The sequence below is a fragment of the Hippocampus zosterae genome, chromosome 9, assembly GCF_025434085.1.
Source record: "Hippocampus zosterae strain Florida chromosome 9, ASM2543408v3, whole genome shotgun sequence".
Taxonomy (NCBI): Eukaryota; Metazoa; Chordata; class Actinopteri; order Syngnathiformes; family Syngnathidae; genus Hippocampus; species Hippocampus zosterae.
The window spans coordinates 14,848,153-14,863,654 of record NC_067459.1 but is presented as its reverse complement, the minus strand read 5'-3'; the positions used below and the strand labels follow the sequence as shown (position 1 = coordinate 14,863,654).

The window sequence follows — 15,502 nt, the reverse complement described above, 5'->3', positions numbered from 1 at the left end:
TTTTCAGCGCTTTCTGGCTACGACATTCGTCTAAGGAGAAGTATCTGTGCTTGGTGGTTGCGCCTTCTCGGCAGCACGCCTGTACTAGCACAGATTTTGATTGGGAGGAATGTCGGCGTCATTGACTGTCGGTGCTGGACAGACCTGGGGTGGTCGTGTTTTTTGCGCCTGTAATGGGCAGCGTTTTTCACAACCCCGTTTTGTTCAGTGGCTGTGTCGGCGCTGTTGGACAGTCGGCGTTGGTGCGGCTGGATGGATGGCTGCTGAAGTTGAGGATGTGTAGAGAGGAGCGTTGGCGCAGAGCGCCGATGCGTATTTGGAACAGAGAGTCGCCGCTTGGAATTGAAATGGATTTCCATGGGACAGGAGAAGTGAACCAATCTCTTTTTTTGTCAATGGATGCTACAACTTCTTGTTGACTTTGAAACTTAGCTTGTAGCCGACGTGTGCACATTTTGAGCATGACGTCTCTGATCCACTGGTTAAAGGACGCTTTGATTCTCTCCTCTTTCATCTCAAACTGCTTCAAACAACAAAGCGTGTGACGGAAAAGTGGTTAGGACTGCACGACTGTCCGAGGTTTTATGTTATGTGTTGTGTTTATTATTTTACTTTATGTTAACTGTTTTGTTAAGCGCTTTGTTACAGCTGCCGCTGTTGTGAAAGTGCTATATAAATCAGCATGTATTGTATTGTATTGTGTTGTATTGCATATGACATCCATCCATCCATTTTCCGAACCGCTTGAACGGAAGCTGTTTTCTAAAAATAACTGTCATCATTTCATGGATGAAAAAGACAATGTTTGGCATACCTCAGAGGAGCTAAAACATCTCAAAACATTGACATGGATCAGTACCAATATCAACATTGGTATTATCGATATTTGGAAAAAAAAACTTTGCGGGGCTGCGTACAATATTCGTTCTCACTATTCGGCCACAGTAAAAGAACAAAAAATAATGTTGATTGTTGTGTCTTGAAATGACGAGGCACACACGCGTTTTCTATAATGTATTCAACCGTCGAGTTTCGCCATTAACCTCGTGGGAGAAGAGGCTTAGCATTCAGGTAACATTTAACACATGCGCAGTAGATGGCAATACAAAGTACGGGAAGTCAATGCGTTCAAACAACATAAAAATCTATGATGGTTAATACACCACATTGATATTAACATGATTTACTTAAAGAGAAACAACCCCAAGTAGAGTAATACAAACATTACATTGCAGAGCAATCATAAAAAACGCATTCATAACTTCAAATGTCACAAAAGTGCAAGAGAACAGTTTCTTTCAGACCCCAGATTGCATCATTCACGACAGTGCTCAAAATTCAAATTGACAACTTCACGTCTAAATGTAATTCAATGCAAAACTTTACATGAGGTGAACCTGTGGCAAACAAAAAAGATGTTGTCATACTGAGCCATGTGACTAGTGGCGGTTCTGGGGGGGTCAACGGGGGCCAGTGCCCCTGTAGCACTGATTCTGCCCCCCCCCCCCGTGCTCCCCCCTACGAGTGTAGATTACGCAGTCCCGCCGAGTCGCCGACGCGAATGGTGGAACCACAGTGCTGATTTGACATTCTCGTCGGACCCTTTAGTGCGCTGCACCACTTAAAAATGAGCGGGAAAATGAGAAGCAGTCCGCTGAGAAGGAAATTACCACGACGTGTGTGTGTGCGTGCGTGTGTGTGTGTGTGTGTGTGTTTGTAACCTTTTTAGTCCCCCTTTTTATTTCAATTTTTATTTATCAGGATCAATATATAAGACATTGCCTTTTAAAATTTGGATAATTATATGCATGTAAAACATGTAGCTTCAGTGTATTTGCAATTTTTGTCCCCCGCAGGCTGGGACCATATCATCCCTTGGCTTGAATATTCTCAACAGATGGACACGGCGTATTATTACGCTTGCAGACATTTTAGCCCTCCTAATACTTTTTTTTCTCATCACTGTAATGTTATGACTACAATTTCAAAGTTTGTAGAAATAAAAAGTCAAATAAGATTTCAAATCTGTCTTTTTAGCCATGGGTTGAATGTGCCCCCCCCCCCCCATCAAAACCCCTGGCCCCAGCCCGGCCCCCTCAGTGAAATTGATCCAGAACCGCCCCTGCATGTGACTGCTTACATTTCAAACCATTTGTCATGTAAAATCTCTAAGTGTAATACAAATCTAAGCATATTTTACTGTTCGCTCATGATCACTTCATCAAAAATAACAGCAAACTTAAGAGCTTTAAAAAACAAAACAAAACGAAATTAATTCTTCATTAGCTAGCTTCCTGGAATGTAATTTGTAGCCCCCACTGTTCACATGATGTTGATGGTCCTCGTCACATGAGCACCAGAGAGGTGAAGATTGTCGGCAGGAGAGTGAGCAGGAAAGGTGCGGAAAGGAACACCAACGTAGCTCCCCCTGATGTGGTAAAGTTCACGAAGCCCGGCTGGTCGCCAGTGATGCGATCCCTGATCCACGTTTGATATTGGGACACTCGGGCATAGACTCCTGGGATGTCGGGCAATGCGCATCCTCGTCCAAAGCTCACCACGCCGAGTTGGACCCACCTAGTTGCGTTTTTACTCACCAACGGACCGCCTGAATCCCCCTGCAAACAGTGACACAATTGACAACATTTTTTCAAAGTCTTAGAGTATGTTCGAGGTAAAGTTTTTCCAAGATAATGATAATGAATTGCAAATATTCAATGAAGCTCCAGTTACAGGTCGCAGACCCTAAGGAGGCCCTGCGATCCCAGATTGAAAGCCACTTGAGTTCATCCAGAGAAAGTGAAATGTAGTTGTTAAGTGATTAACAACTACATTGAATTGAATTGAAGTGTTCCGGATCAACAAAGACAGTCAATCAAAACTGTCAGAAATGATAGGTAAAGTTTGAGCTATCCTCAGACTTTCACAGAAGTCTCAATTTCACAATTTTGTGCCCCTTCTGTAGAAATTTACATGGCCACAAGATGGCGCCGAAGCCAGAGTCAATGGGGACGTATAGTACTGTATTAACTAGTGTCAAGTTTTGCCTGGGTTGTTTGTGGATGTTACAAAGAGTCTTCGGCTGCATGGGCACATATATGGTGTGCACTGTGCACGCGTAGTGTGCATTTTTTTCAGAATGAAATAATTCCTCCATTCATCCATTTTCCATTCCACTTTATTCTCAGAAGGGCCGCGTCGGGTGCTGGAGCCTATCCCAGCTGTCTTCAGGCAGTAGACGGGGCACACCCTGAACCGGTTGCCAGCCAATCACGGGGCACACAGAGACGAACAACCATCCAATCTCACACTCACACCTGGGGACAATTTATTGTGTTCAATCAGCCTGCCACGCATGTTTTTGGAATGTGGAAGGAAACTGGAGTCCACGGGGGAAACCCATACAGGCCCGGGGTAGAACATACAAACTCCACACAGGAAGGTCGAACCCGCGACCTCTGCACTGTGTGGTTAACGTGCTAACCACTGGATCACTGGGCCGCCCAGAATCAAATAATCAACAATAATAAATAACCAAAAAAATTATTTATTTCGCGGCCCGGTAGTCCAGTGGTTAGCACGTCGGCTTCACAGTGCAGAGATACCGGGTTCGATTCCAGCTCCGGCCTCCCTGTGTGGAGTTTGCGTGTTCTCCCCGGGCCTGCGTGGGTTTTCTCCGGGTGCTCCGGTTTCCTCCCACTTTCCAAAAAACATGCGTGGCGGGCTGATTGAACTCTCTAAAATTGTCCCTAGGTGTGAGTGTGAGCGTGGATGGTTGTTTGTCTCTGTGTGCCCTGCAATTGGCTGGCAACTGATTCAGGGTGTCCCCCGCCTACTGCCCGAAGACGACTGGGATAGGCTCCAGCACCCCCCGCGACCCTAGTGAGGATGAAGCGGTTCGGAAAATGGATGGATGGATTATTTATCTCAAGGTGAAATTTGAAATTAAAATACATTACAGAGGTTTGGGATTGTAGTTTTTGGTTTATTTAAAATGTAAACTATTACTAAAACTAACTCTTGTATTATTTTGTCATTTTTGTTAACCTTTCTTTTGATGGCGGCGCAGCCACCCGCAGCGGCTCCTCGTTTTATGTTGAGAGGGAAGAGATTTCATCTGTGCTGTATGTTACACGTACATACAGCACATTTGACAGCAAAGTTGAATTCAATTCAATAATTTTCAATTCAATTTATACACAGAGACGAACAAACACAAGAAGAAGTGAACAAAACGTCCAATAATACTGTGAGGCTGAAATATTCATCATGTATTGAATATTTCAATTTCACCTGGCATGAATCCCGGCCCCCATTTTCGGTTCCAGCGCAGATCATGTTGCTGGTGATGAGGCTGTAAGACTCACTGCACTTGCTGTTGGATACCACAGGAACAGTCACTTCCTGTAGTGCCTGCGGCGACGGAAGCGGGTCTGATAAGGCAAGAAAGCAGTCATTTTAAAAATTTACTCCAGCATGTCTTTTTCTGCTTCTACAATGTCAAAGACAGCATGCACATTTCACGCTGGATTTAAAAAGGAAACAAGACAGTTCATTCCTACAATGGCGTAAATACCTCTTTCTACCTCGCCTGTCTAGGAATATTCCAAAAGAAAGAAAACCCCACTCATGGGCACATTTAGCCTCTGCCTTGCATTACACTCGTGCTGGGCCCCCCAAAAGATAGCCACAAATTGTTTAAAAGTCTGTCAAAAAAGTCCATCTCGACAGTCAGCAGAATATCAGTGCCTTTGTCATTACTTTGCTGTTGGCCTCTAATGGTGTCCTCGCATCAAACAAAGGGAGTTTGCAAACGTGGATGCAAACGGAGTTGCCGACTACTCGTATCAAGTAAAGAATTGTGTCATGTGTCAAGAATACGGTACAGAACATATGGAGCAAGTTAAATAGATGTACGTACCATCGCTGCCTATCGTGCCCCATCCGGTGACCCAGGTTTCGGTTCCGGCTGGAACGACACTGCCTGGAGCGGCGAGGCAGACGGGCCGAATAAAGTTGGTGAACTCGACAGGCGAGGAGAGCCGCATCAGGGCAATATCGTTGTCGTTGGTAATCTCGTTGTACTCCTCGTGGTTGATGATTTCCGCCACATCACGCGCCTGCTCGTTGACATTGGTCCCCTCCTGGGTTTGGCGGCCCAGAAAAATCCGCAGGCTGGAGGGGGGGGTGCTGTTAACAAACACACAACTCAGTGACATCATCATACAAGTCTGCACAGAGATACTTTTTGCTTCACTTCACTGGTCATTCTGCTGCTCCTTCTGGTGTGTTTGCACTGACCACCTGGGAGCAGTATAATATTGACACACGAGTTCATACATGGAGAAGTCACAATGCTACCTTCAACACCACTACCACGTTGATGCTATGCGTTAGCGTTTGTTACGGTTCCTCATTAGAGGCTCTACTTTATATTCGTGCCTAGCACATAGCGAAGTCTATCTGTGTGAAGGAGCAGGCTACAAGTGTTAGTATTTTCGCATATGCACGCATCTTAGCACAGTTCAACCTGGTACCCGCAGGTGTTAAGTTTAGTTTACTTTCAGCTACCAAATTGTCAGATGCATTGGGTGCGTGTCAAGGGAAGCATTCTGGGTACACCGAACCGCCGAGCAGGGCACAAAGCTGCCTGCCGAATTCCCAAACACGCTAAACAAGGCTTGTACTGGTACGAAACTCAAGATGCACCAGATTTTATGCTGGAGCGCACTTGTGCTGCGGACCAATATAGAGGCCTATATGTTAGCATTAGCATTAAGGCAGCTGACTCTTCGTGGTCATGTTAAATTCAAACTGCGTAAGTCTCTTTGTTTTGTTTAATTTGACAGTAAGATTCAATTGTGAGTGGCAATAAAAGGCCTGTAGTCTCATTTTTGAAGAAATGCTCACTGCCGCTCCTCGTGAGTTCAGATCACTGCCACCATGCAGTGCTCAGAGCAACAAGAAAAAAATGGCCAAACAATGGCTTGAACTTTAAAAAGTATAGTTAAATAAGATAAGATAAGATATCCTTTATTCGTCCCACACTGGGGAAATTTACAGCCTCCAGCAGCAAGAATGTATGTAGAAAGAAGAAAGGAGAAAGAGAAAAAAAAACAACAAACATCTTTCAATTAAATACAATAAGTTAATGTAAATGTACCGTAGTTAAATGTGTTTTAAATCACGTGGGAAAAGAAGGGGAAGGGGGGTTCAATGTAATTCCGAGTGGAGAGAGCCTCACCGTTGCAAGCAGTGAGCGGCACACAGCACCCATTGGTTGTTGATCAGCGATGCTCCACATATGTGGAAGTTATTCCTGTGTAAGCTCGCCTGCCAGGGCCAGGCCCCCTCGGGTGCCGTCTCACCGCCCACAATCCTGGAGTTCACCATCACTGTGCCACATACTGTATCACACACACACACACACACACACACACACACCACATTCAGATTTCGCATTAGCATCATCACAATTAACACAATTACATTTTTGTTGTGACTGACAAGTTGTCAATTATCTACGGTGTGTGCAAGGACACACCCATAGCGAGCACCCCCCGCAGTTTGGTGCTGATCCATAAACTTGGGTTTAATAACTTTCCACAACTGCAACTGTTGGAATAGTCTCTTATGGCAAATGAAGAGAATTAAAAAGAAATACCCATCCCTTGTTTACTAACATCTAGGCTAAAGATTATAGTTAACAGAAGCATCGCAAAGGCACCATTGGCAGCTGAGAGGATTCTGAAGAATTATCACACAGAATTAGCAACATTTCCCCTTGATAGGTACAATTTATTGCCTCTTTTAATTTTTTTTTAAATTGAGTGTCTTAAAAACATATAGTAAAAAAAATCAGTGTGACAGTAACACTCCATTACGAATAAGTCAGGTTACCATCCAAGCTGTCATGGTTAGCATCAGTTTATTTACACGGCCGGTGCTAGTTTAATATTGCTCCCCACAGAGCTATATAGGAATGGACTAACAATGCCGCTTCTGAGAAGAGAAGCCACCAGCAGCCATCTTACGTTGCCACTCACTAAAGGCACCTTACTTGAATACATTCATTTGTCTGCGGCATTTTCACATTTTTGTCCCGTCTCTACGGCAAAAACACCACAGTGCATGGGTTACGGTTGGATCACTTAGTCTGGAAGAAGCACCAGATGCAAAATACATTGGTAAGAATGCGATTATACATGTTCTCATTGAAGCTACAGTATATCTCAATGCTCAATGCTACTCAAAGATTTGTCCGCTATCTGTGTCCATTAGTAAAGCTTCTTTTAGTGCCCTAAAAGTTTATGTCACTAACCTCTCTCTGCCGCTACATTCACTTTCATGGTCAGCTAATTAGGGCCAGAGTACAGGTAGGTACGTGGGTGTTGCATCAATGCATAGCACAGCCACACAAGAGTACCGATACTCGATCCGCCAAGTTAAAAACTGGCCTTTTGTGTTTGTCGAACTCCATTGTTAGGAACTTTAATCTCATAAAGCATCTATCACTGACTCACCCCAGGTTGATTGATTGAATTTACAGTACAAAGAGTTTAAAGCACTGCTGTGGGAAAGATTTTGCTATAAAAACTCAGAAGTAACAGGGGGTGTGTACCAATTGTTTGCGAGCTGCGTGAACGTTTTCTTTTGCGTTACACTACAGTGAGTTAAAAGCATGGTGGAAACCTTTGGTAGTTCAGAAAACATTGAAATAGAACCCACAGTATATGGACCACTCGTGGTCAGAAGTCCAATAAATGTTTGATCCAAATTCTACTGCATATTTGAAGGTTTTTTTAAAGTAATGTAATCATTACATTTATTCTGGAGTAATTTAGTTACAATTACCTTATGCCAAATTAACTTGTAATCACAACAATTAGTGAGCACTTTGTCCAACACTGAGTAGTACTAATACATTCAATATTGTTAATCACAGGAGCCTTCCTATTTCTAATTCACGGAATGCAGTCCAGTGCACTCAATTGCATTATCCTTGCTGGAATACCTCTCCTCGACCATTTTCCTTCAACGCAACCGAGTGAGACAGAAGGCCGACCGACACCGAACTTCAGATTATTTGAGGCGTATGGCTCTATAGTGCCTGGAAGTCATTTCTGCTCTGAGTTACAGTATCATGAATAAAATAAAATTGAGGATGTCAATTCAAGGTTTGTGTTAACATTCTCTGACTTCATGTGGACATGTAAACACACATTTGTGTATGGTACACCTGACACAAACCCACACCCACTCAAGTGATGATTAAGCATTTTTGCTTCATGTTTTAAAAAGCAGTCGAATGGAAAATTCCGCTGGAAATTTACCGTCTGGCTGCCCAGCACCACCTGCAGGACAGAAAATCATAAAAATGTCAAGAATGCGGGTGGGGCAAAAAGATTAGCCGTGATAACAAATAGAAAACAGATAAAAAACATGCAGGCGACAGGAAGTGACTCATACATAATAGAAGCCCAAACTGGTTTGTTTGAATGACGCAACTACACCGGAATGATTTTTAAAGACGATTATTGGCTTATTTTTAAATTTGGCATATAAATTGATGCTAACACATTTTTTGAGGCCAAGAAAGATACAATTTGTCTTTTAGCTATTTGTGTGCTGGCCCTGTCCCTATCCGGTTCTAATGCACAGTTTTAAGTTGCAATATTACCATTCACCACTAGATGGCAGACAAGGCTTGATTGCACTTGCATGGGGTCTTGCATTGTCCTATACTACAACATGAGTAGCCCAATGATTTTTAATGGATTTTGACTCACATACAATAATATAATTTTGAGTGACTTGATTTTCGTGGGAAAAATACCAAGTCTTGGGCTTCATATCTATTAAACTCGTGCAACCACTTGACAAAATGAAATTCAGTAAATTTATCACACCAAGTTTTTCAGTGCATGATTCAAATTGTTTCAATCAGACATCACATATTTTGTCCATATTCAAAAGATCATTTTGTCATACATTTGGTTAGGAAGTCTGTGGTCCTATGTGGCCCCCCTAGTAGCACTGATGAAAAATTGTGCCCCCCTCCCTCCCGACCCTTCATCATTAGGTTGCCCATCCCTGATCTAAGGAACAAATTTCCCATACATGTTAATAATGATAAATATCAATTACAATGTGATTCCCTTCCTTTGTGATGTTTGTATGTTTACGCTAAGCCTGTGTGGGTTTTCTCCGGGTACTCCAGTTTCCTCCCACATTTCAAAAACATGCATGGCAGGCTGATTGAACACTCTCAATTGCCCCTAGGTGTGATTGTGAGCACAAATGGTTGGTTGTGTACCCTTGCGATTGGCAAATTAGTTCAGGGTGCTCCTACTGCCCAAAGACGGCTGGAATTGTTTCCACCCATCCCGCGACCTTCGTGAGGATAAGCAGTTCTAATAATGGATGGATGATTATCAAGTGAAAAGTAAGGAATAATGAGGATCAACTTTAAAACTTTAAAAGTTAAGGTCAGTGCAGTTGGATGGAACATCACTGAACATATAAAGAATATAATATTGAGTAACATGTTAAATGATCAATTAGCTCTGAAAATATATCATGATAATGTTGACTTCTCTTTTAAGGTATTGTAGTTGCACTTGTCTTGTCTCATGGCTGACACAAAAAAAAGAATGTAGTTTAGTTTAGGGTTTTTTTTTCCTTAAGACAAAAGTCACAACTTTGTTTCTCAAGTCCAAGGTGTCATTCAGTCAAATTGAGTTGGACAATGCACTGACATTTCAAGTGTAATGGCCACCATGTCATTGACACACAACACACAGTCTGTAAATATGTATTTAAGTAAAGAGAAAATAAAGCAGAACTCACCAATGACCAAGACGGCGAGGAGCACGAAGCAGAGCCGACAGAATTCCATGTTGCGAATGAAGAGAGGGCAGAAGACAAGAAAGTCAAGAGTGTGTTTCAAAGCTGGTACACCTTTCGTGTCAGCACATACACGCCCTATGAGGAAATAAATTATCTTTGTTAATACCTGCAGTTGAAAGCAGCAGGTGTACACACCTTGCGTGCCGCTCAGCCGCTGACAATACAGCTTAACCCGCCGTCGCTCACACAATGCAATGAAAACAATGGATAAATGGATAAAAGATAAAAATGACGTACTGTACTTGAACACATGAAAGTCCACACGCATACCGCACTGCAAAAATAAGATCTGACCAAAGTTACATATCTCAGATAACGCCAAACTATGTATGTCCTAATTTGGCACTTTTATTTTTTTTACCTGGCAGTTTTGGTGAAATTGAATTTGCCTTCTTTCAAGCAATTCCCCCCCGTAAAAATATTCACAAGGCATTATAAGTCACCCCACCTACCCCAACGAAAACCCGAACCCTGATTATTCAGATATATTTACACATTATGAGTATGTACTTAAAATAAGAACTCCCAGAATTATGTGACACACATAAAAACTCATCAGGAAGGCATCCGAATTAGGCAGAATATTTTGATGAAATTATGTCATGTATCCCTCAAATTGCAACGACCCCTGCCCCCACTTTTTTAAAGACCAGCTTTGGCAGTGTTGTTACTTTATTAAGCAGTCGTAGCACAGTGGAGCCGTCATGACTGTCGTCACGCTCACTGAAAGGAATTTTGGAACAACTTTACCAGAAACCAGAATTTCTTGCTTCACGAAAAGAACTCGTACTTCGAGGAATTAATACTAGGAGCAACCGTTTCTGTGAGTTGTTGTTGTTGAACTGAATTTGAATGGAATCGGAAGAATCAAATTTCTAATCCGCTTCACCTCACAAGGGTCACGGCTGTGCTGGAGCCTATCCCAGCTGTTCTTGGGCGGCATGCGGGCTACACCCTGAAATGGTTGACAGCCAATTGCAGGGCACACAGACGAACAACCATTCACATTCATAGTCACACCTGAGGACAATCTCGAGCAGTGGTTCTTAACCTGGGTTCGATTGAACCCTAGGGGTTCGACGGAGCCTCTGCCATGGGGGGGACATACGTGACTCAACATGCCAATTAGTTATGACACGCCCACTTGGCCATCACTGGCAGCCGATGATCACATTATATTGCTTGTCCAATCAGTGCTGTGGGAAATTTAGTTCGCTTCGTAATCAACGTGTGACTGTCTTGATAGTACGTAAAAAAAGTATAGTTTCATTCATTCATTCATCTTCCGAAGCGCTTGGTCCTCACTAGGGTCACGGGGGGTGCTGGAGCCTATCCCAGCTGTCTCCGGGCAGTAGGCGGGGGACACCCTGAATCGGTTGCCAGCCAATCGCAGGGCACACAGAGACGAACAACCATCCACGCTCACACTCACACCTAGGGACAATTTAGAGTGTTCAATAAGCCTGCCACGCATGTTCTTGGAATGTGGGAGGAAACCGGAGCACCCGGAGAAAACCCACGCAGGCCCGGGGAGAACATGCAAACTCCACACAGGAAGGCCGGAGCTGGAATCGAACCCGGTACCTCTGCACTGTGAAGCCGAAGTGCTAACCACTGGGTACCGGGCCGCGCAAAAGTATACTTATCCCTTGAAATTGTTTCGATGAATGCGCATATTAACTGGTTCGGTTCAGTACCTCTGAAAAGGCTAAGAACCACTGATCGAGAGTGATCAATTAACCTACGTGCATGTTTTTTGGAATGTGGGAGGAAACATGAGTACCTGGAGAAAACCATGGAGAACATGCAAACACCACACAGGAAGGCTGGAGCCGGAATTGAACCCTGGGCCTCTGCAATATGAGGCCGGAATGCTAACCAGTCGCTCACCATGATGCCGGAATAGAAAAGGTTAAAATTTGTATTTATTTTTAAAGGTGGCCCATTGTTCCGGTGGTGCGCGTGTTGACATCACAGTGCAGAGGGCGTGGGTTCGATCCTAGCTCTGGCCTTCCTGTATGGAGTTTGCATGTTCTCCCGTGCCTTTGTGGGTTTTCTCCGGGTGTTCCGGTTTCCTCCCACATTCGAAAAGCATGCGTGGTGGGCTGATTTAACACTCTAAATTGTCCCTAGGTGTGAGTGTGACTCTAGTTAGTTTTTATTTTGACTTTTGTATTTTCTATTCAGTTACTTTTCATTTGTTTTAAGAATGGGTTTGTTTGATTTTATCAGTTATTTTTTAAGTGATTTGTTTATTTATGTTTTAGTATTAGTTTTGCCTCTTTCCACATGTGGAGTATTGGTTGAGTGAAACAATAAAGCCGCTGAGTACAGTGTAAAGTAAAACCCCAAACAATTGTTCAACCTTCTGAATTCTACCACCAAAATAAATATTTTTTAAAATCAACCCCAAATGCTCACGAATGAAATTAATTGACAAATAATATTTATGTAATCAGCTACCATCAGTTTTTGTGAGTTTTATGAAGGTAAAATGTACTTTCAGCTAGTTAAAAAAAATCACTCATTTTTACATTTGACATCTTTAATGGAAATGTTTTTTAAATTTTCGCTTTAGTTATTTCATTAGTTTTTGTTAACTATAATCTATTATCATAGATAATATGAAATAAATACAGTCATTTGATAGAATAGAACAGGACCAAATATTTGAGCATAGTAGGAGGAAGAGTAGGAAAGCAGCCACGTCATGCAACAGTGGCATTTAGTGTTTGGACAGAAGCAAGTTCTGCTGAAACACAAATGCAGTCAGACAAGTTTACAAGTGCAATCAAGCGTTGCTCTCTGTCGTTTCCTATTCAGCATTGAGCTATCTTTTTCTTTGAATTGTCTATCAGCTGCTCACGAGTGTGTAATGAATGAGGAACAACATTAAAAAAACCTGCATTTTCTTTCCTGCTCGTAACACATAAGGTTGCTGAAGTCAGGTTTAACCCAGAACGTTGCCAGCCAAACGCAATTTACTCGGTGACATGGAAACAACCGTTCATAATTGCATTTATTGACAAACTAAAACCGAAAGATGAAAAATAAATACATGATTTCCGTGTAGAGGGAACCGCAGTCCCTGCGAAAATGAACAGGGTAAGCCAGGGATCGCCGACCTTTATGGGAGTGTGAACTACTTCTTATATACTGATTAGAAACAACAAATTTGCCCCAATTACCTTTAAAAATATGTGTTGTTATTAATAAATAATAATATTCATTTTAAACATTGGTCACGTATGTTAATGACGTATGACCATAATTAGAAAATGAGTCGAATAATTTTGTGCAATACTTTTCGTTTTTCATACATCTCTGCCAGTGTTTACATTTTTAAAATGAGCATCTTGACAACATTGCTCAAAAACAAAAAACATAATGTCCTATCACTGGTGAGCTATTTTATGACAAGCTCTGGGGACTACTTATGTCGTTCTCACGGGTAACCTGGTGCCTACGGAGACCAATGTTGGTGAGGCTTGGGCTAATCCGTATATAGAAGATGAATGGATGGATGTATATTGGGGATGCACGTTGTTCATCCCAATCTTTTCAAATGAAGAGTACTTTTGATTTAAAAGGCTCCTCTAAATATAGTTGTAAGAAACATTAAGTCTACTTGGGATGGTTGAAAGAAAAAAAAACTTTTGTCTCGTGTTTCGTTGAATAATAAATTTGATTTGAACACATTGGTCTTTGAGTCAAGGTACGTCATGGTGGAATCAGAATCAGAATCATCTTTATTGGCCAAGTATGTAGAACACACAAGGAATTTGTCTCCGGTATAACACGCTGCACTAGTATCATCGTAAACAACAAAATCATTGAACCATTTTAGAGTAACCAGTAGTTGAAGGCAAACAAGGTCGGCGGACCCAAGTGCTGGGGCGCAGGGGAGGCAAGACAGGATATAAAATGTATTATTATTATTATTATTATTATTATTATATTCAAACATGTATTTATGAACAAAAAGGCACAATAAAAACATCACTTGAGCAGCAGAATCATGACTCAATAACTAAAATAACCCCAAAACAGTGACTCACCACAACAGGCAACATGTCATGTGACAAGGCCACGAGACCACACGCAGGCACAAGAAGTGGTCATTCAAGACACTCAACTAAATATACACACACTGATGACATAACACTGGGGAGCACATTCGTGGCAGAGGTCATCTGACTGGCTGATCCACTAAAAGGGCAGGTTGATGTGATCAGATGCGGATAAAGAAATAACGAACAGGTTCGTTCACTTGATAGTGATTTGTAAATTATAGTAATTTGATAGTAATTTCTTTTTACAGCCCGTAACGATTTGTTCATTTTAGTTTATGTCATACAGGTTAATGGTTTACATTTTTTAAATGTTCAATCTTGGTTTCATTTTCTATTAACCTATCCCAACTCTGGGCAATTAGCAGACTATGCCCAAGGCCTAAACACACATTCTCAATCAAATTGACGCTCTCATTGAATAGGAATGCGAACCAGTCGAACAATAATGACACGAAACACACATACACATGAAAATGATCGATGTCTTAACATCAGTCTTTTTCAGAATTCTAGCCAACTGTGTTCTGAGTATCAACTTTGTCGAGGTCAGTTTTCTGTTTATCCGTTAAAATAAAGCAATGTATGATTTGACTCGTTCGTTTGAAGTGCAATAACGTAGCAGCGGTATGGGGTAAGGAAATACAAATATTTCATAACTGTACTTGGGTAGATCTTTCAGGCAGGTTTCTCACGGAAGACGAAGGCTATTTCAAAGAAAGAGCGGGAAGTTAACAAACAGCGGCATCTAGTGGACAACCATAGATTACCACTCAAGGTTACTTTTGCCAAAAAACCGATCTCGGTCGTTTCTCATTTAGAAATGCCCACTACAGTACGACTCTCGTATTAATTCCACACTTTGCTTTTACATCTACAGTATTTTTTTAAATTGAACTCGATATTATAGATTTACTGAAGAGGATTAGGGCCAATGAAGAAAGAAAAAATAAGGTTGTCAAGATTCTCACTTTAATCTCAGAATTCTGACTTTAAATCCTCTTCCATAAAGATTAAATGAAGCCACGTATTTATCTTTCAGTTGACAATACAGTATATTAATTTTTTGCCAATAAAATGAGTGTTTGTATTCATGTCTAAATTTCCCCATTGTGGGACTAAATGTTACCCTGTCTTAAATAAAGATCAATGTATGCTGAATGTGAGGCAACATACCCAAAACTAAGTGATGCCGGTAATGCGTTACTCTAAGATGTGGACATTTTCAGTAACGATTGATCGAACGTGTGACTTTTCCCAGTTTAGTCATCAGGCTAGAGTTACTCTTCAAAATCACAAAATGTTACTTTGCAGTCTGTACTTACTTTAACTTGAAGGAGATGCCAGGATTTCAATGAGTAGTTTTTCTTCCACCACCACCACCACCGCAGTGGTTTCAGCAAGTTTGTTCAAGTAACTAAGTAACTTTTGCAAAGTAACTGTGGCAAGACTGGCAAAACTAAATTGAGAGCATTGTAATTAAAAAAAAAATCTAGAATGATTTGAGACCAGCAGTTTCTGTC

The 15,502-nt window shown here is 41.7% G+C and overlaps 1 protein-coding gene across 2 annotated transcripts; it reads right to left on the bottom strand.

Moving 5' to 3' along the window:
- Positions 1-1,167: 1,167 nt before the first annotated feature.
- LOC127607296 (serine protease 33-like) lies at positions 1,168-10,192 on the bottom strand. 2 transcript variants are annotated; one of them, XM_052075489.1, is made up of 6 exons: positions 9,850-10,192; positions 8,334-8,354; positions 6,245-6,407; positions 4,922-5,190; positions 4,294-4,433; positions 1,168-2,618 (listed from the first exon to the last, which is right to left on the bottom strand). In XM_052075489.1, exons 1-6 carry the CDS (start codon positions 10,175-10,177, stop codon positions 2,346-2,348), a joined length of 1,194 nt encoding a protein of 397 aa, XP_051931449.1. In that variant the 5' UTR covers positions 10,178-10,192; the 3' UTR covers positions 1,168-2,345. The 2 variants fall into 2 exon arrangements, with proteins under 2 accessions (XP_051931449.1, XP_051931451.1); XM_052075491.1 differs by lacking the exon at positions 8,334-8,354 and having other exon boundaries at positions 6,245-6,409; positions 9,831-9,998.
- Positions 10,193-15,502: the final 5,310 nt, after the last annotated feature.

Bases quoted from the DNA above. Each gene is read 5' to 3' on its own strand.
- LOC127607296 (XM_052075489.1), bottom strand. From the start codon at position 10,177: ATGCGTGTGGACTTTCATGTGTTCAAGTACAGTACGTCATTTTTATCT. The intron at 8,355-9,849 runs GTGAGTTCTGCT...TCTGTCCTGCAG, and splicing joins CCTCGCCGTCTTGGTCATTG to GTGGTGCTGGGCAGCCAGAC. The intron at 6,408-8,333 runs GTAAATTTCCAG...TGTGTGATACAG, and splicing joins TGGTGCTGGGCAGCCAGACG to TATGTGGCACAGTGATGGTG.